Source organism: Dasypus novemcinctus, chromosome 8 (genome assembly GCF_030445035.2).
Source record: "Dasypus novemcinctus isolate mDasNov1 chromosome 8, mDasNov1.1.hap2, whole genome shotgun sequence".
NCBI lineage: Eukaryota > Metazoa > Chordata > Mammalia > Cingulata > Dasypodidae > Dasypus > Dasypus novemcinctus.
In genome coordinates this window covers 89,820,664-89,845,834 of record NC_080680.1, presented here as the reverse complement: position 1 = coordinate 89,845,834, position 25,171 = coordinate 89,820,664, and the positions used below count along the sequence as shown (strand labels likewise).

General features: G+C 42.4%; 1 protein-coding gene across 8 annotated transcripts in view; it reads left to right on the top strand.

Moving 5' to 3' along the window:
• Positions 1-25,171, top strand: part of GARNL3 (GTPase activating Rap/RanGAP domain like 3) — a 215,880-nt gene that overhangs the window by 88,885 nt on the left and 101,824 nt on the right. For all 8 annotated transcript variants that reach the window (XM_071216986.1, XM_058302888.1, XM_058302887.2 and 5 more), the window contains one exon: positions 21,371-21,445. In XM_071216986.1, the coding sequence (XP_071073087.1) occupies positions 21,371-21,445 (75 nt within the window). The remainder of the gene's footprint in view (positions 1-21,370; positions 21,446-25,171) is intronic.

Genomic DNA, 25,171 nt, shown 5'->3' with positions numbered 1-25,171 from the left:
TTTTTTTTTTTTAATTTCTCTCCCCTTCCCCCCGCCCCCCCAGTTATCTGCTCTCTGTGTCCATTGGCTGTGCGTTCTTCTGTGACCGCTTCTATCCTTATCGGCGGCACCAGGAATCTGTGTTTCTTTTTGTGTGTGTGTGTGTGTTTCTTTTTGTTGCATCATCTTGTTGTGTCAGCTCTCTGTGTGTGCAGCACCATTCTTGGCCAGGCTGCACTTTTTTTCGCACTGGGCAGCTCTCCTTATGGGGCACACTCCTTGTGCATGGGGCTCCCCTACACGAGGGACTACCCTGCGTGGCAGGGTACTCCCTGCGTGCATCAGCACTGCGCATGGGCCAGCTCCACACGGGTCAGGGAGGCCCGGGGTTTGAACCGCGGACCTCCCATGTGGTGGGCGGACACCCTAACCACTGGGCCAAGTCCACTTCCCAACTTCCAATGTTTTATACTTAACTCTTTATATAGACCCAATGTCTCCTAGCCAGACTAGTGAAGGGAAGAATAAAGTGCTTTACAACTATCTGTGAAAACCACAAATTTGCTCTGTTTCAGGTAATAAAGTCAGTCACCAAATATATTTATCAGTTCTTCTCCATTGGCTATATAGTAAGTAGAAAATGCCCTGACATTCTGGCCATAGGAATGGCAGTCAGTCTTCAGACTCATGAATTGTCATCTTTTATGGTAAATAATCACAGATATTTTACTGGGAAGTTGAACATCAGTGTATTAGTCAGGCTCTCTGGGGAAACAGACTCAACAGGAGATATCTGTAAATATTATGAGATTTTATAAAATTGTCTCATGCAACCATGGGGTTACAAATCTAAATTCCATGGGCCATGTTGCAAGCCAGGGACTCTGATAAAGGTCCTTGATTAGTTTCCCAGGAGAAACTGTCTGAGATATAGATGGAAATTCTCTCTTCTGACTGCTGAAATCACTTCTCCTTTTAAGGCCTTCAACTAATTGGATGAGATGTCTCTCATTTCTGAAGGCAGTCTCCTCATTTGGTTATAGATATAATCAGCCATCGATGTAATCAACTCATTGATGACTTAGGTCCACAAAATGTCCCCACAGTACAATTTGGCCACCAGTACTTGCTTGACCAAACAACTGGGCACCATTACCTGGCCAAGTTGATACATGAGCCTAGCCATCACAGTCTACCCCTTGTCAACTTGGCAGCCATGCACATCCCCTTAAACCATACTTAATCTCTGAATAAAAACATAAACAGACATATTTTTTTTACATAACATACTCAACTGTCCTTCATGTAACTGGAAATGCACTAAATATCTCCAGAATAGGGTACAAGTCCTTGGGTAATATTCACTCTTAAACTTGACACCCCGTAACCTATGTACATGAAACTAATATAACTTATGTCGCATGATAATGGAATAAGGAAGAAAACAGATTTTTTTTATGTACATATACACATATTCATAATAAAACAAAGAAGACATATTCAAGACCATTATAGTCCTTGTTTCTGTAACTGGTCACGTGGTTGTAGTTCATATTTATTACTCCCTTCTTCCACTACTCATTCCATGTTCCCTTTACCCTTAGCAAGCATTTCAGCTGGCTATGGTTCTTTACCTGGTAGGGGGACCAAAACCTTCATTCCTAAAGTTTCTGGGCCATCTTTAGTCCTGCATGGATTGGGTTGTTGCAGTTTTCCACTGACTTTAATCACTGGGGCACGGTAGTACTAAGAGATACCTTAGGGGATCTCCTGTATCCCAGACAAACTCTTCTTTATCTCCATTGTGTAGTTGCAGTTCTCTTTCCCCTTGATAGTCAGAAACCCCAGTCAGTACAATAATCCCCTTCTTTGCCTGCTGATTCAGAGGCACGAAGAGTCAATGTGGCCAGGTGGCATTCTTAACTTCCAGTTCAATGGAATCATTTTGCCTCCTGGTGGCAGCACTCCTCTTTTTGTAACTAAGACCTGTCCTGTAAACCAGCAGAGCTTACGGTTGCAGGACACTAGGAGTCCTAATGGATCACTAGGAGTAGTAGTGAGTGGTGCCACTCCAGTTTCCACCCCTTGATTCCTGGACCCCTGAATCCTGGCTATAGGGGAAACAACACCATAGAGTGGATGCTGATTTAGACTATACACAACTTCCTGAAGAACACTGCCCCAGCCTGGCAAGGTATTGCCACCTGGGTGGCACTGTAACTGGGTCTTCAAAAGGCTGTGCCACCGTTCTACCAATCCAGCTGTTTCAGGATCATGGGGAACATTGTAAAACCAGTGAATTCCATGAGCACATGCTCATTACTGCACATCATTTGCTCCGAAGTAGGTTCTTTGACCAGAATCAATGCTGTGTGGAATACCATGATGGTGCATAAGACATTCTGTAAGTCCACAGATGGTAATTTTGGCAGAAGAGTTACATGCAGAGAAGGCAGACCCATATCCAGAATATGTATCTATTCCAGTTGGAACAAATCCCTGCCCCTTCCATGATGGAAGTGGTCCAATGTAATCAACCTGACACCAGGTAGCAGACTGATTACCTTGGAGAATGGTGCGATATTGGGGGCTAAATGTAGGTCTCTGCTGCTGGCAGACTGGGCACTCAGCAGTGACTATAGCTAAACGAGTCTTGGTGAGGGAAGGCCATGTTGCTGAACCCATGTATAGCCTCCATCCCTAACACCATGGCCACTTTGTTCATGAGCCCATTAGGCAGTGATAGGAGTGGCTGAAAGAGGCTTACTGATATCCACAAAAAAGAGGCTTACTGATATCCTCTTGATTATTAAAATCTTCCTCTGCTAAAGTCACCCTCTGGTGAGCATTCACATGGGACACAAATATCTTCATGTTTTTTGCATACTCAGAAAAGTCTATCCACATGCCTCTTTCCCAGGCCCCTTTGTCACCAATTTTCCCATCCTTCTTCTTTCAAGTCCCTGACCATCCAGCCAAACCCTAGGCGACAGCCCATGAATCAGTGTACAAAAGCACCTACAGCCATTTCTCCTTCCATACAAAATGGTGTACTGCTCAACATTCTGCCTACTTGGAGAACTTCCCCTCACCCCAGTCCTTCAGTGCTGCTGCTGTCCACTTTCGGGTGGTATCTGCATATCATGCAGAACCATCTGTAAGCCAGGCTGGAGTTTTCCCTTCTTTAGTTAACTGATTGTAAGGAACTTCCTATGAAGCCATAGTGGGAAAGAGAAAGTAATGTGGCAGGAGTGGTGTCCATGGGCATTTGGGTCTTCTTCATGTAACTTACTTGTTCCTTCAGGACCTGCTTGAGCCCTATCTCATATATACCGCTTCCACTTTATGATGGAGTGCTGCTGTGTACACCTAACTTTATGGTTTGGTGGGTCAGACAACACCCAGCTCATGACAGGTAACTCAGGTCTCATGGTAACTTGGCGGCCCATGGTTAAGCGTTTATTCTTTCCTAAGGCCTAGTAGCGGGCCAAAAGCTGTTTTTCAAAAGGAGAGTTGTTATTTGCAAAGGATGGCAGGGCTTTGCTCCAAAATCCTAAGGGTCTGAGTTGTGGTTTTCCTATAGGGGCCTGCCAAAGGCTCCAGATGGCATCTCTATTTACCACTGATACTTCCAGCTTCTAGCACCATTGGATCTGCTGAATCATATGGCCCAAATGGCAGTGCAGCTTGCACAGCAGCCTAGACCTGTTGCAGAGCCTCCTCTTGTTTAGTCCCTACTCAAAACTACCAGCTTTTCTGGTCACTCAGTAAATGGGCCAGAGCATGCCCAAATGAGAAATATATTGTCTCCAAAATCCAAAGAGACCAACTAAATGTTGTGCCTCTTTTTTGGTCATAGAAGGGACCAGATACAACAGCTTATTCTTCACTTTAGAAGGGCTATCTCAACATGCCCCACACCACTGGACACTTAGAGATTTCACCAAGGTGGAAGTTTCCTGTATCCTGTATTTTTATTTCTCTCCCCTCCCTCCCCCCGCCCCCCCAGTTGTCTGCTCTCTGTGTACATTCACTGTGTGTTCTTCTGTGACTGCTTCTACCCTTATCAGCGGTACCGGGAATCTGTGTTTCTTTTTGTTGCGTCATCTTGGTGTGTCAGCTCTCCGTGTGTGCAGTACCATTCTTGGGCAGGCTGCACTTTCTTTTGCACTGGGCAGCTCTCCTTACAGGGCGCACTCCTTGCACGTGGGGCTGCCCTACATGGGGGACACCTCTGCGTGGCAGGGCACTCCCTGCGCACATCAGCACTGCTCATAGGCCAGCTCCACATGGGTCAAGGAGGCCCGGGGTTTGAACCACAGACCTCCCATGTGGTAGGCAGATGCCCTATCCATTGGGCTAAGTCCGCTTCCTAAGTTTCCTGTATTTTTGTTGGATATATCTCCCGTCCTCTGACACACAAATGCCTTACCAATAAGTCTAGAGTATTTGCTACTTCTTGCTCACTAGTTCCAATCAACATGATATCATCAATATAATGGACCAGTGTGATGTCTTGTGGGAGGGAGAGATGATTAAGGTCCTTGCGAACAATATTAAGACATAAGGCTGGAGAGGTGATATACCCCTGAGGTGCAGAACAATGAAGGTATACTGCTGGCCTTGGCAGCTGAAAGACTGTCTGTGGTGGTCCTTATTAAAAGCAATTGAGAAAAAAGCATTTTCCAGATCAAAAGCTGCATACCAGTTACCAGGGGATGTGTTGATTTGCTCAAGCAGTGATACCATATCTGAAAGAGCAGCTGCAATTGGAGTCACCACCTGGTTAAGTCAATGATAATCCACTGTCATCCTCCAAGATCAATCTGTTTTCTGCACATGCCAAATAGAAGAGATGAATGGGGATATCATGGGAATCACCACCTCTGTATCTTATAAATCCTTGATGAAGGCATTGATCTCTGCAATCCCTCCAGGAATCCAGTATTGCTTTTGATTTACTATTTTGTTAGGCCTTTCCCACCATAATAGGCCTCACTCCACAGGCCAGGGAACGAATGTGGGGATTCTGTCAGTTGCTGAGTATATGTATTCCAATTATGCATCCCAGGAATGGGGAAATAACCACAAAATGCTTCTGGGGACCGGTTGGACCCACTGTGAGACAGATCTGAGCTAAAACTCCATCCATCACCTTATGTCCATAAGCACCTACTCTGACTAGTAGACCACAGTGATGTTTTGGGTCTCCTGAAATTAATATCACCTCTGAGCCAATGTCTAATAGTTCCCAAAATCTCTGATCATTTCCTTTTCCCCAGGCACATTTACTCTGGTCAAAGGCCATAGGTCTCTTTGGGGAAGACTCTGAGGAAGATTAACAGTATAAAGTTTTGGCAGTTTAACAGGGTCCTTCCCCAAGGGAACTTGGCCTTCATCTCATTCATCTACAGTGTATCAGGGCAGTTCTGGCATTTTGACCTCAAGTAATATCAACCATCTTTTGATCCATGTTTCAGCCAGCCACATAAACAGACTGTTAGAGTCCTTTCTAAACCCTTGAGCTACAACACTGAATCCAGACTCTCTGCTTATTGATTTATATCAATAAATTCAGCCTGATCCAACTTTATATTCCTTCCACCATTATCCCACACCCTTAATATCCATTCCCACTTATATTCTCCTGATTTCTGTCTATTTAAATTGGAAAACTCATGCAGTTCTTTTGGAGTATACTGTACTTCCTCATATGTCACACTTTGTACCTCACCTTTGGGGACTTGTTGCAACTTCAGTCTAGTTATAGGTCTGGGAGATGAGAGATAATAAGGGTGTTGGGGGTGGGTAATGATAAGCATTAGAAGTGTCTTGGAAACCAGTTATTTCAGGACATTCCATTGGCAGTTTCATCAGGTGAGAGAGGATTAATCTCTTCAGGTGGGGGTGGATGGCAGACTCCTTGGGGCAGGCTGGAGGTTGGATGGTTGTCTCCTCAGGGTTGACTGGAGGTTAGGAAAGTGTTTCCTCAGGGTCAACCATTACAAGTTTATCTGGCAAAGGCTTAGCAAAATTTAGGGTTTCAATGCCCCCACTGCCATCACTATCAACCCTTATATCTCCATCCCAATTTTCAGGATTCCATTCCTTCCCTATCAGTGCCCTCACTTTAACAGCAAACTCCCTGCAAGGTTGAGATTTTAGTTTCCATTGTAACTCTGCTACTCACAATGAAATTCTGGTTTTTAGCAATCTCAAGTCTGTCGCTACAGAAAACAAGATTTTCTTTCAGGGCACATATAGAAATTTTCACATCATTCATGCAGCGCTTATGTTGCAAATTTGAAACCTTAGTTCATCCCTTTCTTTTATAACTATGTTGAGTGTATTTAGAAATAACCAGCTGCTAACATCATTGTACCTTTTAACTCCACACAATTCTGTTAAGGTTTCAAAAACACTCTCACCCAGAGCCTTGCCTCTTATAAGTGTGGAAGTAGCCATATCTAGTGGTGACATTTTGCATATCTTTTTTTTTCTTATTTCTCTCCCCTCCCCAGCCCCCTCCCCTCAGTTGTCTGCTCTCTGTGTCCATTCGCTGTGTATTTTTCTGTGTCTGCTTGTATTCTTGTCAGCAGTACCCAGAATCTGTGTCTCTTTTTGTTGTGTCATCTTGCTGCATCAGCTCTCCGTGTGTGCAGTGCCATTCCTAGGCAGGCTGCACTTTTTTCGTGCAGGGCGGCTCTCCTTATGGGGCACACTCCTTGCACGTGGGGCTCCCCTACGTGGGGGACACCCCTCAACCTCCGTGGCACGGCACTCCTTGCACGCATCAGCACTGCATGTGGACCAGCTTATCACACAGGTCAGGAGGCCCTGGGTTTGAACCTTGGACCTCCCATGTGGTCTGCAGATGCCCTATCCCTTGGGCCAAATCCGTTTCCCACATTTTGCATATCTTTATTGCCAGTTCACACCCTGGACTATCAGTAATCTCTTGATTACTGGAATCTAATCAGAGTAGAGAGCCAATTGCAAAAATCCCAAAACCAACCCAGAAATCCCATTTTTAAGATTCTGTTTCTCAAGAACCACTCCTGATACAAGCTGTATTAGTCAGGGTTTCTAGGGAAGCAGACTTGAAAAAAGATACCTGTAAATATGAGATTCTATAAAATTGTCTCATGTGACCATGGAGATGCACAAGTCTAAATTCTATAAGGCAGGCAGCAAGCCAGGAACTCCAATGAAGATCCTCAGTTAGTTCCCCAGGAGAAGCTATCTGTGTGAAGTAGAGATGGGAATTCTGTCTTCTGACTGCTGAAATCACTTTTCCTTTTAAGATCTTCAACTGATTGGGTGAGATATCTCTCATTGTTGAAGGCAATCTCTTCAGTTGGTTGTACATGTAATCAGCCATAGATGTAATCAACTCATTGATTTATGTCCACAAAATGTCCTCACAGTATAATTTGACCAGTACTTGCTTGACCAAACAACCGGGCACCATTATCTGGCCAAGCTGACACGTAAGGCTAACATCACAGTCAGGGACTGCCTGTCAGAAACTGTTTTAATTAGGAAACCAAGAAATATTTTGAGGTGGATAGTTAGATGATAGTTAGAAGGTCATCCTGACTTTCCTCACATTTCTCAGTAAGATAGGTGGAAAGGTCATCTTTTAGAAGAAAGGGTATTCCTGGAGTGGTGATTTGGTGGCTAACAACTCAGGGACAAGGCTGGAGATGGAATGGATAAAAGAATTGTTAGTAGTGAAGTAGTAAAGATGTAGCCATGGTCACATAGCGTGAATTTGTTGTAGGCCTGGTCATATGAAAACTATTGTTTCTTTGAACACAGAACAGGAAGAGTGAAAATTTAGTTGGTAGGGGACAATTGAGTTCAGGGACTTGACTTGGTGGCATGAAAAGAAGTCAGCAGTATCCAAGATCTCTGTATGCTGCTAAGTGCAGTGTTGATATGATTAACTACAGTCCTTGACTAGAAGAGGTATACCAAAAAGAGTCAGAGCAAGTTATAAGCTGACTTTTCTGGTGGCAAAGCTCTGCCAATGTGGGTAAGAGGATGTTGGTATCTTTGGAGTAGATGTCAAAGCAGTAGATTCAAGTGAGGCTATGCAATTTGAGAAGGCAGAAGGACATGAGCTCAAGATATCAGATAGGGGGAAACGGACTTGGCCCGGTGGTTAGGGCGTCCGCCTACCACATGGGAGGTCCGCGGTTCAAACCCCGGGCCTCCTTGAGCGGTGTGGAGCTGGCCCATGCACAGTGCTGATGCGCGCAAGGAGTGCTGCCCCACACAGGGGTGTCCCCCGCGTAGGGGAGCCCCACGCGCAAGGAGTGCACCCATAGGGAGAGCTGCCCAGCGGGAAGGAGAGTGCAGCCTGCCCAGAAATGGCACCGCCCACACTTCCCGTACCGTTGACGACAACAGAAGCGGACAAAGAAACAAGACGCAGCAAATAGACACAGAGAACAGACAACCGGGGGAGGGGAGGGAATTAAATAAATAAATAAATAAATATTTTTTTAAAAAAAAAAGACATCAGATAAATCCTCGTGGTGGATGTTGAATTTGGTGAGAGTGGTGGCCAGGGATGACAATGATAAGAAAAGTCTGAGGCTAGATCTGAGGTCTTGTTGGTTCTTTAGCCAACACTTCTCATCCTGGCTGGAGGGTCTTCTAACTAACGTGGGTGTTCTTACATAAGCCATGGTCCTCAGCATTCCAGCTGCCCAACATCCCAAATCTTTTCCCTCTCCACAGGCACACAAGAACAGGGTCAGGGTGAAGATTTTGGAGGAAGATGGCATCTCCTCTGACCCTTGCACGTGGCTCTTTTTCCTTTCCTTGCTGGCAGTGAAAGTGAACTGAGAGTGACTGAGAGAGAGCCCAGGAATAGAATTCACCAGTCAGAGGATGGCTCATTCTACTATATTTCTGCCTTTCTTTGTCCTCTTTTGTTGGAAACAATATTTAAATTGCCCTTTTTCCCCTTTGTGCAGTATTTTCTTACATCAGTGGAGAGGAGTGACTGTGATTTACATATACCAAGTCTGCTTTCTTGAGCAGTATTTGTAGTTAATTTTTTTAAAAGCTTATTTTGGAAATCATTTCTAAAAGGTTCTGTACATCTTGCAGAATAAATTGCATTATAGCAATGAAATCTTCCCCAGCTTTCTCAGGCAGAATTGTTTTCACCAGCCTCTCTGACCTCCCCAGCACCATGTTCTTGCTTCTGTTGTTATGCCATTTAACCATGTTGTGTTGTGTCTCCCTCTTCCCACTAGGCTTTGCACTCCTCTAGGGCAGGGAGCATGTCTCATTTATCTTTATAAGTTCAGCAGTTGGTACAGTGCCTGTAAAATGGGTTCTCGATAATGTTTGTTTAAACCGGGCTTCCAGGAATTTAAATGCAGAATTTAAATGGTTTGATTATACTAACAATCATAATAATCAGAGCTAGCAGTTATTGAGCACTTACTCTGTTCAGGCACTATTCTAGGCTCTTTGCATGCATTATATTATTGAATCCTCTCCCTAAGCCTAGAAACAGGTATGAACATTAAAGATAAGGAACTAAGGTTTAGAAAGGAAATTTTAAATGATTTGCTCAAAGTCATACAGCTAATAAGTATGGAACTGAGATTTGAACCTGATCAGTTAGACTCCACATTTATAATTCATTTTAAAGAAAGGAAATGGGGGGCAGTATACATCTTAGCTTTCAAGATGTACTTTACATAAACATTTTGTGATGCTTTTTCTAGGTTAGAATATAGTTTTTGTGATTTATATATTTGAATGTCAAGTATACAATACAGGCTAAACAGAGATCACAGGAAATCCTAGCATTGATTGAATAGACATATACTGAATTTAACAAGGTACATACAGAGAATACATACCTTTTAAAAATATCTGTTAGTCTTTAAAAACATATCTGATTTTAGACTGAAAGAAAGCATAATTGAATTCTATAAAATTAAAACTGTGTAAACTATTTTTAATCATAATGCAACGAAATAAGATGTTCATGTCAAAGGGATAAAAATATTGAAAATTTAACAATACGGATCTGAAAAAAAGCTCCTAGTAAAATAGGAAACTAAAATTGGACACTATTCAGACATCAACAATAATGAGAAGAGGGGAGCAGATGTGGCTCAAGCCATTGAGCACCTGCCTCCCACATGGGAGGTCCTGGATTTGATTCTCAGTGCCTCCTAGAAAAAACAAAAACAAGCAAAACAAATGAAAAAACCAACTCAGAGGAGCCGATGTGGTTCAGTGGTTGAGCGCTGGCTTCACACATATGAGTTCCTAGGTTCAATCCCTGGGCCCCTGTACCTAAAAAAAAACAAGACACAATAATGAGAAGAAAACATATTAAACACAGAGTTTATATTTACAGCAAAGTTAATATTCTTAACTGCTTTTATTATATTATTAAACAAGAAAGAAGAAAAAGAATGAACTAAACATAACTTCCAGATGATACAAAAAAGAACAATGAAATAAACTCAAGGAAAGCAGGGGGAAAGAATCAATAAAAATCACAGAAGAAATTACAGGATTAGAAAGACAATTAGAATTGATAAACATATCCAAGAGATCGCCAGCAATCTGATTTTAAAAGGCAAAGAAAACTGCAAGCACGATAGTTCAATCTATCTGCCCTATGGGATTTAAGCCCCCTCTCAATTAGAGGCAGAGTGGGCATCACCATCCCAGAGTCCTCAAGATTGGGGAGTGAACAATAGACTAAAGTAGACATACTATTATACTACTATACCATTATTATACTACTGTAGACTTATTGTTATTCTAGCAGTGTAAGAACTTTTATCATTGATGTGGAGGCAGTGGCCACCAGAGATTCTGAGGAGAGGGAGAGGGAAAAATTAATGTTATATGGGGGGATTTTCAGGACATTGGAATTGTCCTGCGTGACATTGCAGTGATGGATACAGGCCATTACATATTTTGTGAAACTTTCAAAGTTGCATAGGACAGAGTGTAAACTATAATGTAAACTATAATCAACAGTTTGTGGCAATGCTTCAATATGTGTTCATCAATTGTAACAAATGTACCACACTAATGAAGAATGTTGTTAATGTGGGAAAGTGTGGGAGGGGGAAGGAGGGGGCATATGGGAATCCCTTATATTTTTTATGTAACATTTATGTAATCTAAAGTCTCTTTAAAAATAAATAAATAAGTAAAGAAAGAAAGAAAAGAAAAGAAAAGGCAAAGAATGGGAGCAGATGTGGCTCAGGCAGTTGAGCTCCTGCCTCCCACATGGGAGGTACATTCCCGGTGCCTCCTGAAAAAACAAAAACAAGCAACAAGCAAAACAAATGAAAAAAACAACTCAGGGAAGCTGATGTGGCGCAGTAGTTGAGCACTGGCTTCCCACATGCAAGGTCCTGGGTTCAATCCCCAGTATTTAAAAAAAAATAAGGGCAAAGAGCCAACACAAATATACTTAATGATGATAAGGAAAATATCCCTGCTAGTAAGAAAGAAATTCTAAAAAGCATAAAAGAATACTATATAGAACAATCAAATATCAAAAACTTTAATGAAATAGAAAAATAACTAGGGAAACGGACTTGGCCCAGTGGTTAGGGCGTCCGTCTACCACATGGGAGGTCCGCAGTTCAAACCCCGGGCCTCCTTGAGCTGTGTGGAGCTGGCCCATGTGCAGTGCTGATGCGTGCAAGGAGTGCCGTGCCACGCAGGGGTGTCCCCCACATAGGGGAGCCCCACGCGCAAGGAGTGCACTGCGGTGGCTTGCTCGGTCGGTAGAGGTGGGGTCTGGCTGCGGACGAGGGGTCGGTCCAGCTTAGGACGAGGGGTCGGTCCCACTTGGGACGAGGGGTCGGTCTCACAGGGGTTGCGTGGTTCAGCTGACGGGGTCGCCCGGCAAAGCCGGCGACGAAGGGGTCACCCAGAGAAGCAGGCGACGAAGGGGTCGCCCGGAGAAGCAGACGACGAACTGGGGACAAGGGAGGCCAGGCCCTTGTCGGGGGCTCTCAGGACTGGAGGGCGCACGGCAGAAGAACTACCACGGAGACAAGGTAAACACACAAGTCCAACTTTATTGAGGGAGAGGCAACAGTTTTATAGGGGCTGGGGAAGGCTGATTGGTCGAAGCCACGCCCTGTTCTGATTGGTTGCTGGAGAAAGGTCAGTGGGCGGTACTGGAAGGGGGAGGGGTGGTGGTTAGGGATTGGCTGTTGCTGTTGCTGGGGGAAGTGGCAGGGTTTAGGGATTGGTGGCTGCTGTTGCTGGGGTAGAGGGCAGACTTGAGTTTCCCGCCTTGCGCCTGGCTGTTGCTGCTGTCGGGGGGAGGGGAAAAGGCAGACTGGAATCTTCCGCCCTGCGCCTGCGCAGGGAGAAAGAAGAAGAAGGGTGTTGCCTTATAAGGCATCGTGTGGCACTATCCGGGAGGAGGGGCGGCCGTGGAAGCATGGCTGCCGAGAAGGGGAGACCCGAGGGCACTCTGTGCCCATGCTGAGCTCCCTTCCGGGGTGGCGGTGAGTCCGACCAGCCACCCTATTATGGGGGCAGCTACCGCGGCTGCCCCCCCCGCCAGGCCAGCAAACCACACTTCAGCCCGAGGGGTGACCGCAGTGCACCTGTAAGGAGAGCAGCCCAGCACGAAAGAAAGTGCAGCCTGCCCAGGAATGGCGCCGCCCACACTTCCCGTGCCGCTGACGACAACAGAAGCGGACAAAGAAACAAGAAGCAGCAAATAGACACAGAGAACAGACAAACGCGGGGGGGGGGGGGGGGGGGGGGGATTGAATAAATAAATAAATAAATCTTTTAAAAAAGAAAAATAACTAGAAAATATTCACAATTAGGGTTCCTTTTTTTTTTTTTTTTTTTTTTTAAAGTTTAGAAGTTTTTATTCTGGACAGCAGAATCCTGGGGTGGGGACCTCTTGCAGTTATCTTGCAGCCACCGGCGCTCACGTGGATTTCCAGTCAGGTTCCAGATCCATCTATTAATTTTATTTTACCCTTGAAGAGTTTACACCTTTAATTTAAAAGGGGTGCTGAAGGGAGATGATCTCTTTTCTGTAACTGCTTCCTGCTGGCCATGGGCTGTAGTCATTGCCACAATTAGGGTTTCTTTCTCTGCCTTGATCTATCAGAGAAAAATATATTAAAATGTCCCAGTATAATTGTAATTTTATAAATTCCTCCTTTTAATTTTACTAGTTTTTATAATAGTTGCATGTTATTTCCCATTGTGTAAATGTTTATATAATTATTATATTTTGCAGGGATAGTTATATTTGTCCATGTAAGATAATTTTTTTAATTTGATTTTTTCTCCTAAGTTCTACTTTCTGATTTTATTATTGCCTTTACCATTTTATTTTCTTTTTTTAGTTTACCAAGAATATTTTTCATTCTGTCTTTTTTAATGATATTTTTTATTGTATTTAATATGTGTCTCTTGCTTCTAGTTGGATTTCATTTATGTTACCTATCCTTGAGTCTTTTTTCTTTTAATAGAAGAATGTAGCCTGTTCATACTTAATGTGAGTGCTACCCTATTCTCCCCATTGACTTCTAGGAGGAGTATCAGACTTCCCTTTATCCCCTTCCTCATTTTACCCCCCTCTCTCACACCATTCTTCAGGAAAGCAGATCTGGACTTATGAGATTCAAAAACATCTTACTGGTCACTGAACTGGTAGGCAAAGCTATACATATTTTTTTTTTTCTCTTTTCTTTTTGAAGTACCATGGTCTGGGGATTTAACCTTGGATCTTGTAGGTGGGCACTCAACCACTGAGCCACATCGGCTTCCCTGAGTTGGTTTTTTTGTTTGTTTTGCTTGTTGTTTGTTTTTGTTTTTTCAGGAGGCACCAGGAAACAAAACCTGGACCTCCCGTGTGGGAGGCAGGTGCTCAACCACTTGAGCCACATCCACTCCCAGAGCTCTATTTTTAAAGGTCAGAACACACATCCCTTGTTTGAAAACAGGGCCAGATCTGCTCCTTTGTGAAAGGAAACTTGACTAACTCTCTCCTCTCTGCTGACTTTGGAGTGGTAAGATCTTAGACTCCCTTGCTATCTATTTTGTTCCCAAACCTCAGTCAATCCACCTTTTAAAAAAGGAGTTCTTCCCTACTTTTGGTCTTCTTCTCTAGTAGGGAACTTTGCAGAGAGGAGTTAAGTTTATGTAGGCTATAACTTGGTTATTCCTGGGTTCTTCTCCCAAAGACCATCTTAATAACACTCCAGTCCATTATTACTCACACTTTCCACCAGATTTGTTTTCTGTGTTTTTGATAATAACTTTTCTCTATTTATCTCAAACTGATATTCTGATTTACTCTTTGGGGGCATTTTCTTACCAAGTGTCTAGTTTTTCATTTACTGTGGTCACTGCATTTCAAAATTCAGAAACCATGCTTTTTATCTGAAAGCACTTTTCCTTATCACACAGATTATTTCATTTTCATAAATCCAGTATCCTCTAAAATTACAATAATTAGAGATTTTTCCAAAATTTTCTTGTGATTTTTCAGTAAATCTCTTTCATAGAACATTTGTTTTAATACCTTAGATCAGTTTCCACATTTTAAATCATGAACTTGTTATTGGGTCAGTGATTTTTTTTTCTTTGTTCTTCTTTATGGGTTGTAATAATTAGATTAGAACCTCAAAATGCAGTAGCTTAAAAATAATAAGTTTATTTCTTTCTTATATCCAGCTAGGTGTTTTAGGTCTGCAGGTAGCTTTGCTCAACACAGTCATTCGGAGACCCAGGCTCATGATGACGCTGCTGTCTTCAATACGGGCTTCCTAGGTCTTTCTAGTCATAGGATTCTAGCCAGTGGTAACAGAAAGTGCATGGAAGAGGCACCTCCCCTCTCCTAAAGGCCCGGGTGCCACCTGTGATTTTGGCTTACCTTCAAGTGGAGGAGTTTAGTCAGATGGACACCTTGAGGGACGTGTAGTCTAGTCATGTGTTCAGCTACACTTCTCTTACTGTGGAAGATAGTGAGAATGGATTTTGGTGACAGCTGAAACTATGACGCTGGATGAGTTGGGGGAGAGAGCTTCTAAGTTGCGCAGTTGTGGTCATTTAGAGGACTTCTGGAAGAGTTTGTCTGATTCCAAAGGTAAATCTTCTAATGAAGGGAAGAATTTAGATTTTCTGTAGTTTTAATTGGCTAGATTAGAGGATTGGGAGGATTAAGAAAAAGAAAACTACTGATAAGAGACAGCTCTCTGGCAATTTGCTTCACTGCTGTGTAAAAAGGATTTTTTTTTTCTTTCTGCCATGTTAGTTTTTTTCATCTGAGTTAACTGGGACACTGGCTCCTTTCACATCAGCTGGTGTATCGGTCCTCATCAGACACCGGCCATCACAGCACACTTTACTTTGTTTAGCAAGCCACCCAAGCCAGGTGCAAAGCTGAGGGCAGGAGCAGGAGAGCACTGAGGCTCCATTCTGCATGCCAGTGCTGAATTACTTTCTTTTTTTTTTTAAGATTTATTTTTATTTGTTTCTCTCCCCTTCCCCACCCCCCCCCCCCCCCCCGCCTCAGTTGTCTGTTCTCTGTGTCCATTTGCTGCGTGTTCTTCTTTGTCCGCTTCTGCTTGTTGTCAGTGGCATGGGAGTCTGTGTTTCTTTTTGTTGCATCATCTTGTTGTATCAGCTCTCCATGTGTGTGGCGCCATTCCTGGGCAGGCTGCACTTTCTTTTGCGCTGGGCGGCTCTCCTTACGGGGAGTACTCCTTGCGCGTGGGGCTACACGGGGGACACCCTCACATGGTACAGCCCTCCTTGCACGCATGGGCCAGCTCCACACGGATCAAGGAGGCCCGGGGCTTGAACCGTGGACCTCCCATGTGGTAGACAGACGGACGCCCTAACCACTGGGCCAAGTCCACTTCCCACTGAATTACTTTCCAAGTGTGACTGGTAGGCTCTCCTCCCCCCACCCTTCTGCCCAGCACCCACCCTTATCTCACCTCATACCCTAACAGTATGAGCTTAGGAATATTAGTTTGAACCTACCAGATTTGATTATTACTCATGATGCCTTTTCCTCGCACAAGGTGATTCAGGTTTTTCAATCTGTTCTTCACTTTGGTCTTTCTTTCATAATGGACCTAGTAGAACTTCCTTGAAATTTCTCGTATGAGTAAAGAACATTCTCTGGTTTCCAGGGCTGGCATATAACTTACCTCCATTTTTATATTCCTTTAGTCATTTCAGTAAGTATTTGGCATTCATTCATTCACATATTTGTTTGTTTACTAACTATTTAGCGAATGTCTACTATATCAGGCAGTGTGCTAAGCAAACATAGTCCTTGTCTTTATAGACTTTATCATTGGGGAGTAGATGGAGCACATGAGGAAAGACAGTCATTAGTCAAGTAATCACACAAGGAAATGTGAATCACAACTCTGTTGAGTGCTCCCAAGAACTTATATTGGGGTAATTTTCTGAGGAAGTGAGGGCACGGGAACAGTGGGAACTGTTGTGAAACTGGAGGACGAGTAGGAGTCCTTTAAGGGAAGGTAAGAGAGGACATTCCAAACACAGGAGCATCATGCATGGATGCCATGTGTTGGAAAGGAGTGGGGGTGCTGGGATAGAGGTGGGATTGAAGAACATATTCAGGTTTGCAGTTTGCCACCTTCACCTGAGGTTCAGCGTGAAGTGTGATTTGGAGAGGAAAAATGGTGGATGAGTATATAAACCAGTCAGAAGGCAGTTGCAGTCCTTCATCTAGGTGAGAAATGATGCAGGCTTGGATGAAGATGGTGGTAGTTGAGCTGGTAAAGGCGAGGTAGTCAAATATGTTAGCTTGAGGTATGAGTTCAGCTTCTTTGTAGATTTCAAGATCTTATATTCAGAGGGAGCTCAATTCCTTCTATAACCAGCATGTTATTAAACATGTTCTTCCTTTCTTCTGCCTTGAACCTTTTAAGTAATAGAAGCAATAAGTTTCTTGTTCCAGTCTCAAAGGGAAAAGGACATTATTGCAGTAGTATCTGGAATATAGTGGTAGACATTTAATTTATATTTATAATATGAATGAGTCAGTGAGTTGGTAAATGACTCTCAGCACTTCTCCCAGGCTTTTGAGTCCTAGATAAGACTAGCTATACTTAGGACTATATCCTCCAACCTCTAATTTAGGGGTCGCAAGTAAGGGGCATGTGTGCCATCTGCTCTCTTTTTATATACCTATGTTGACTGTAGTGCTCTTTTCTTGCTAAGTCCAGATATGACCCCAGAGTGCTTCTCCAGAAGTTCTTGAGGCTGCCTATACCAATATCACTTGACTTGACTTTGCAATTCCCTTTATATTAATAGACAGTGAGTAGAAAAGCCCATGAGCAAAGAAGATGCTGACACTGAATCTTCTAAACTTTGCCTGTGAAAATGTCAGTGACCCTAAGAGACCTAAGTCCACTTTGCTCATCCACAGCTTATAGACAATAACCTGATGGTATACATGGATAAACATATACATAAAAACTTTTGATTTGTTTTTTTTTCCTCTCTCTTTATTTATTTTTTAAATGGTATATTCAAAAAATATAAGAGGTCCCCACATACCCCCCACCTCCACCTTGCCCCACTCCTCCCACATCAACAACCTCTTTCATCATCATGGGACATTCAATGCATTTGGTGAATACATTTTGGAGCACTGCTGCACCACATGGATAATGGTTTACATTGTAGTTTATACTCTCCCCCAGTCCACCCAGTGAGCCATGGCAGCACATACAATGTCCAGCATCTGTCCCTGCAGTACCTACCACCCAGGACAACTCCAAGTCCTGAAAATGCCCCCACTTTATATCTCTTCTTCCCTCTCCCTACCCTCAGCAGCTACCATGGCCACTTTCTCCATATCAATGCTACCATTATTATTCCATTATTCCATTATTAATCACAATAGTTCCATAGTAGAATATCAGTAAGTCCACTCTAATCCATATTCTATTCCTCCATCCTGTGGACCATGGGATGGTATGTCCACTCCACCTCTATATCGAGAGGGGGCTTATATTCCACATGGGTGGTGGATGCAATTCTCCTACTTGCAATTGTAGGCACCCTTGCCTCCCTGGTGTGGTGGTTGACCTTCTTCACCTCCCTCTTCACTGGCAGGATAAGCCCAATAAACCAGAGGGTAGGAGCTGAAGTCTGCTGAGGCTCAAGGCCTGGCTGTCACATGGACAGTCCAGAGATTCAGGTCTCCTGAGTATACACCATCCCCAGCGCCAACCACCGGTCCAGTAAAAGTGACAGAAGAGGCATGTATAGAAAGTTCACAGAAATTTAATTGAGATATATTCACATACCATACAGTCATCTAAAGTGTACATTCAGTGACTTTTGGTATAACCGCAGAGTTGTGTATTCATCACTGCAATCAATAGTAGAGCATTTTCTTTACTCCAAAAGGAAGCCCCCCACATCCTTTAGCAGTCACCTCCCAATCCCTCTATCCTTCCCCTACATAACCACTAATCTAATTCTGTCTCTATAGATTTATTTATATATATATTTTGTATGGATGGAGTCAAACAATGTGTAGTACTTTGTGTCTGGTTTCTTTCAATCAGCATAATTTTTTTTAATTGATGGAAAAAAAATAATATATTACTCTTCCCTACAGTCCATAGTTTGCTTTAGGTGTATTTTTGCCCAAACACTACCCTATTATTAACATCTTGTACTATTAACATACTTGTGTTCTGATTCATGAAGAACCATTCTTATATTTATACTATTAACCACACTTATTGTCCACAAGAAGGTTCACTATGTGTTTTGTCCTTTAGCTTTCCTTCTAATGACATACATGACCCTAAGTTTTCCCTTTCTACCACTATCATACCCATATATTAGTGCCTCTAATTATATTCACTATAATGAGCTGTCATCACCTCTATCCATTTCCAAACATTTACAATCAACCTTATTACAAATCCTGCACAAATTAAGCCTCAGGTCCCCATTCTCTATGCTCATTCTAACTTCTAGTGACCTTTATTCTTTGATTTTTTTCAAATTTATTTAACTTTTATTATTGTTGATACAGTATGATATATATATACACATTATTTTTTGTTGTGTAAGTTGTGAACTGACAAAAAAGTCATGCATAATGTGCATAATTCCCATAAAACACAGAATTCCCATAAAAGGGCTACCAACACCTTACATTGCTGTGAAACATTTGTTACAGATTATGAGAGAACATCATTGGACTTTTTCCACTAATTATGGTCTATAGGGTACATTTGGTATATTTTTTCCATACCCTCCCCTATTATTAACACAGTATCTCCATTGACATTGATGCAAGAATATTAGAATATTGCTGTTAACTGTTTTTTGTTTTTGAAAATAATTTGCTGTATAAAAACTGGAACTTATCAATGACATTCCATAGAAGATAATTAGGTAGGGTAGTAGTTTGGAGTCTGATTCCCTATGTTCATATCGCACCTCTATCATGTAATTTTACTTTAGCTAGTAATTTTACTTTTCTGTGCCTCAGTTTCATCAATTGTAAATGAGAATAATAATAGTTCCTACCTTATGTTGTTATTATGAGAATTAAATGAGATAATTTATGTAAAGGGAAGAAGAGTTCATGGCACTCAATAAATATCTGACACTGGTATTTTTATATTCATCATGAAAAAAATTATCAATATTTTTAAATAATTTTTCTTGGGAAAATTGGTGGAATTTTCTCTGAAATTTTTCCATTTATTTTCATGCCTTCATATCTCTTGAACACGAATGAAAATATTAGATCATTTTTCTTTTTAATATAGTTTTTTATTTTTTTAAAAAGATACATAGATTACATAAATGTTCCATAAAAAATAAGGGAATTCCCATATGCCCTACTCCCAACCTCTCCCACATTTTCCCACATTAGCAAGATCCTTCATAAGTGTGGTATATTTGTTACAATTGGTGAACACATTTTGGAGCATTGCCATTAAGCATGGATTATAGTTTACATTCTCTCCTACACTATTTTGTAAGTTAGAACAAGATATATAATGGCCTGTATCTCTCGTTGCAGTGTCATTCAGGACAATTCCCAAGTCCCAAAAATGTCCCCATATTATACCTGTTTTTCCCTGCCCCTCCCCTCCACATCAATGATATAAGTTCTTCCATTGCTAGAATCACAATAAGTCTATACTAGAATACCAGTAAGTCTACTCTAGTCCATCTTTCATTCCCCAATCCTGAGGATTCTGGGATGGTGATGCCCACTCCACCTCTAATTGAGAAGGGGCTTAGATCCCATGGGCCAGATAATTTTTCTTAAGAAAATGAGTATCTATTTTACTGGGTAAGCCTTGAGTTAGAGCGATGAAAAGTGCCCCTCTGGGCACATGCATTCAAATGAGTCCAGGATATGGAAATTGGTAGTAAATATTTGCTGTAAATTGTGGGCAGACCTAAAAGGTTTAAAAAAAAGAGATGTCATTTTCCCAGGTTGCTATTGAGAAATCTGGCAGGAGAAAGTAAGTCAAATCCTTAGTCAGTAATTTTAGGACCTGTGTACCAAGCCCTGGTCTCCTTTTCACTCATCTCTTTCAAGCATTGAGCCCATGAACACTGTTTGCAAGCATCTCAGTACCAGAGTGAAAATATAGACTGTCTGCCTTGGAAGGGACCAACTGATGCTTTTGGAAACTGTTTAAAACTCAATGAACCACAGAGATTTCTCTGATGTTATTACAGCCTTATGTTCATGCCAGCCATTAATTGTTCTTTAGCCTTTTCTGTGAAGCAGGCTGAACTTGAGTCTTGGCTTTCTGTTGTACCATCTGTCAGCTACCTACTACTTGTCCACATGTGATATGTATTAAGGTCATTGTTCCAGAAAACATCACTTTAATATTTTTCAGTAATGGAATATATTCAAATTTAGATTTTTTTAGCCTTTTCTTTTGAAGTACTTTCAAACTTATAGGACAATTACAAAAGCAATACAGCTCCCCTACAGAGAAGTCTAACATATTCCTACTCCCTCCAGATACCCAGAAACACCAATTTTAACCACTTTTAAGTAGTCTTTTTCTTTATTCAGCCTCAGCCTTTCTGCAGACCAGAAAGATGTTTATGCTAGGTCTTGCTGGTTGTTCAGAGCTTCTGACGGGGAGAGGAACCCCTGAAGCATCTCACTCTGCCATTTTGATTGGCAAATTTAGATTTGATGCTTTTCTTCTACATTCTTATGGGTTTAATGTTCCTTACTCTTGAGCTCTTAAAGACTGAGTGTAGACTATAGGATGGATATAGACAGACAGTAGAAGCATTTCGAATGGTGACCCAACTACCTAACTGAGCGCTCTTTTTTCCCTAGCTTATTTCCAGTGATGCTGATGGAGCCATTCAAAGAGCTGGAAGGTTCAGAGTGGAAAATGGCTCTTCAGATGAGGTAAGAAAGTCTCCCTAGTTCCCATACTGTCTCCAAAAAAATGATTGTAGCACATGTGATATAGGAGTGAACTTGCCTAAAAGGAGCTTGGAAAGGGGTAAATAGAGCTTCAGAGCTTTGCTAGTAGAAGATGTGAAGATGTACATTATTCTTTGTATGGAAGGCGCTATTAATAGGATGGCACATATCCTTTAAAAGATTTATAATAAAACCATGAAGATGTTCTGCCAGCAATGGAACCAAAGAAAAAATCACGGCCCCAACACCCTGGAATGACCCCTGGAATCCTATCTCTTCACCTTTGGCACTGTCATAAATTGCATAAGCAGTATCAAGGTCCACAAGGGAGATGTGAAAATTATGACTTTAGATGTGATTTTTATTCAGAGAAAACACTATGAAAGGAGGCCATTACCGTCTACTGCTCCAAGCCCTCTTTCTAGGCTCTCTGGTGTTCCTTGCTTGAGGCCACAGGGACTCCCATGACTTTCATTCCTTTTAAAACTGCCACTACCCACTCTATCTCTTGGGGTCTGCCACCCCAAAACTGCAGAGTGGGGTATGAATGCCCCAGTGTTTTTCTTCTTTGCTTCATCTTTGAGGGGTAACTTGTCATCATACCTCAGCAACCCCCAGCTTTGGAGTCAGACAAGCCTGGGTTCAAGTTCTATCTTCCCCACCTTCTAGTTGGGTGACCTTGGGCAACAAACCCAGCCATTCTAAGACTAAGTTTCTTCATCTGTAAAATGGAAACCATCTCAGGATTATTGTGAGAATTCAGTGAGCTAAGCTTTTGAAACTATTAGTACTCTCACTGGCATAGAGTAAGCATTCAATAAGTGATAAGTAATAGCTATAGTAACAATTGGTTATTGTTATTCTAACTACTGCTGCATCACCAGCTTTGCCATCCTGACTAGCTTGTAAAGCTTGACAAAGGGCTATGGCTTTAACTTGAAAGCCACAGCATTCTGGAAGTTCTTGTTTATCTTCACCTTTGGTCTTAAGTTAGCATATTCATTCACCCAGACATGGTACCATGACAGCAAAGGGAGGCAGTCTCATCTTAGGTTGGACCCCATAATAGGAACCCACTTACTTCTTGTCCAGAATGATGTCAGCTTACCCACACAGAAGAAAGAACTCCCAGTGAAATTTGCTTCCAAAACTTGGAAACAGCCTTCCCCGAAGTCACCCATCTCCAGACTGAGGCTGCCAATAGAAGCTAAGCCAGGAGCCATTGTCACCTGTGACTGATAATTCCAATAAGTGAAGTGTTTTTCGTGGATCTGTAACCCTTGTTTGATTTTTCTGCTTATGGTGCACCATGTTTCTTTGTATGCTTGGTTACCTGATTGTGTGCAATTTGTTGTTCTTGTTGCTGCTGTTTGTTGTGTTTGAAGAGTAATATGAGGCCTAGGATGAGTTGCCTTTCTGTTAAGAGGATTTGTATTTGCTTTTGCCAGGCACCTTTAAACTAAATTTCTAGCTTGAGGCTTTTTAAACCAGGTGATGCAAACTGGAGCTGTAAATGTATGTGAAGCCTGGGTTGTGGTCACAGTACTTCAGAGACAATTCCCTGCGCAGGAGCTCAGTATCATGACAACCTTCCTTTAGTCTTTGGTGATAGAGGGAGGAGGGATTCACCCTTCCCCTGAGTGCATAGCCCTTTGGGATCCCAGGTTAATGTGGGGTGAATCCCCATTAGACTTGTGTACTTCAGTGGGTCCGGGGATTTGATTATTTTCTCGCTCCAAAAAGATCACCAAAACCCAAGTTCAGTTTTGCCAGGATTAGCAAATGTTCTCAAGTAAGAAAGGGTTTCTGGGAAGCAGAGGTCCACAGTTCAAACCCCGAGTCTCCTTGAGCCGTGTGTTGCTGACCCATGTGCAGTGCTGATGCGGGCAAGGAGGGCTGGGCCACTCAGGGGTGTCTCACGCATAGGGGAGCCCCACGCGCAAGGAGTGCGCCCCATAAGGAGAGCCACTCAGTGCGAAAGAAAATGCAGCCTGCCCAAGAATGGCGCCGCACACACGGAGAGCTGACACAGCAAGGTGATACAACAAAAATAAACAGATTCACGGTGCTGCTGATAAGGATAGAAGTGGTCACAGAAGAACACCCAGCGAATGGACGCAGAGAGCAGACAACTGGGGGAGGGGGGAGAGGGGAGAGAAATAAATAAATAAATAAGTCATTAAAAAGAGAAAAAAGGGTTTCTGTTCTCCATTTACCTCACTGGATTCCCATTTGCGTTTCAGCTTTGGCTGGTAATTCCTTACTATTTTGATTGTGGTGATGAATGCACAACTCCATGATTATACTGAGAGCCATTGATTGTACACTTTGGATGGGTTGTATGTTGTGTGACTATATCTCAATAAAACCACTTTAAAGAAAAATTCATTAATCTATACACTTAAGATTTGTGTATATCTCAATAAAAAGAAATAAAGAGGGAAGCGATGTGGCTCAGGCAATTGGGCCCCCATCTACCATATGGGAGGTCCAGCGTTTGATTACCAGGGCCTCCTGGTGAAGGCAAGCTGGCCCGTGCAGTGAGTTGGCCTGAGCAGAGAGCTGAGCCACATGGAGTGCTGGCCTACACAGAGTGCTGGCCCACATGGAAAGCTGGTGCAGCAAGATGATACAACAAAAAGAGACACAGAGGAGAGAAAATAAGAAATGCAGCAGACTAGGGAACAAAGGTGGCACAAGAAATTGAGCCACTCCAGAACATTCTCAGGATCAGTTCCTGGTACCACCTAAAGAGAAGACAAGCAGATGCAGAAGAATGCACAGCAAATGGACACAGAGAGCAGACAGTGGGTGGCGGGGGAATAAATAAATAAATCTTTAAAAAAAAAAGAAAGAAACATGCTTTTTTGGAAGGCAGGTTTAAATTATAATAAAACTAGCATTGTATTTCAGGGGGAAATAGGATTTTATATTTTATATTTATGTTAACAGAGGGAAAAACCACGTGTTCAGGTTTGCAGCAAGAACACAAGGAAAACCCAGTAGAACTATCAGAAAATCAGGGTACTATCTAGAACTGGGGAAATCTCTGGCTCGCATCTGCAAGCCAGCATGCAGGATGGATCGTGCCCCTTCTATCCAGCCTGAATGGGTATATCACCAAAAATTGGGAGCTCATTTTCTGAGTCCTGGGCTCAGTTTTTCATTCCGTTTCCATTTTCTTTTGCCAGTCCTTGTGTGTATTCTTGTCTTTACACCTCATCATGTGTGCTTTTAGGAAGGAATGGGAAGTAACTTGTACTGTGAGACTCACACTATTTTGGTGTTGGGTTTTTCCCCTATTTTAGTTAAGTATTCAGTGAATATGAAAGTTAAATAGGTAATTTTTATTTTTAATCATTAAAAGAACTCTACAAAAGAAACCAAAAAATTTTAAAAAAATAAAGAAACTGTACAGGGGAGCAGATGTTTCTCAAGCAGTTGAGCACCCACCTCCCACATGGGAGGTCCAGGTTCAGTTTCCAGTGCCTCCTGAAGAAAACAAATAAACAACAGGAAGACAATGAGCAAAAACAATGAGCAAGACAACAGGCAAACAACAAGCAGACAACGAGCAAAAACAAAAAACAAGCAGGGAGCGGATGTGTCTCAAGCAGTTGAGTGCCTGCCTCCCACATGGGAGGTCCCAAGTTTGGTTCCCAGTGCCTCCTAAAATAAATAACAACAAGTAAACATGAAAAAACCTGA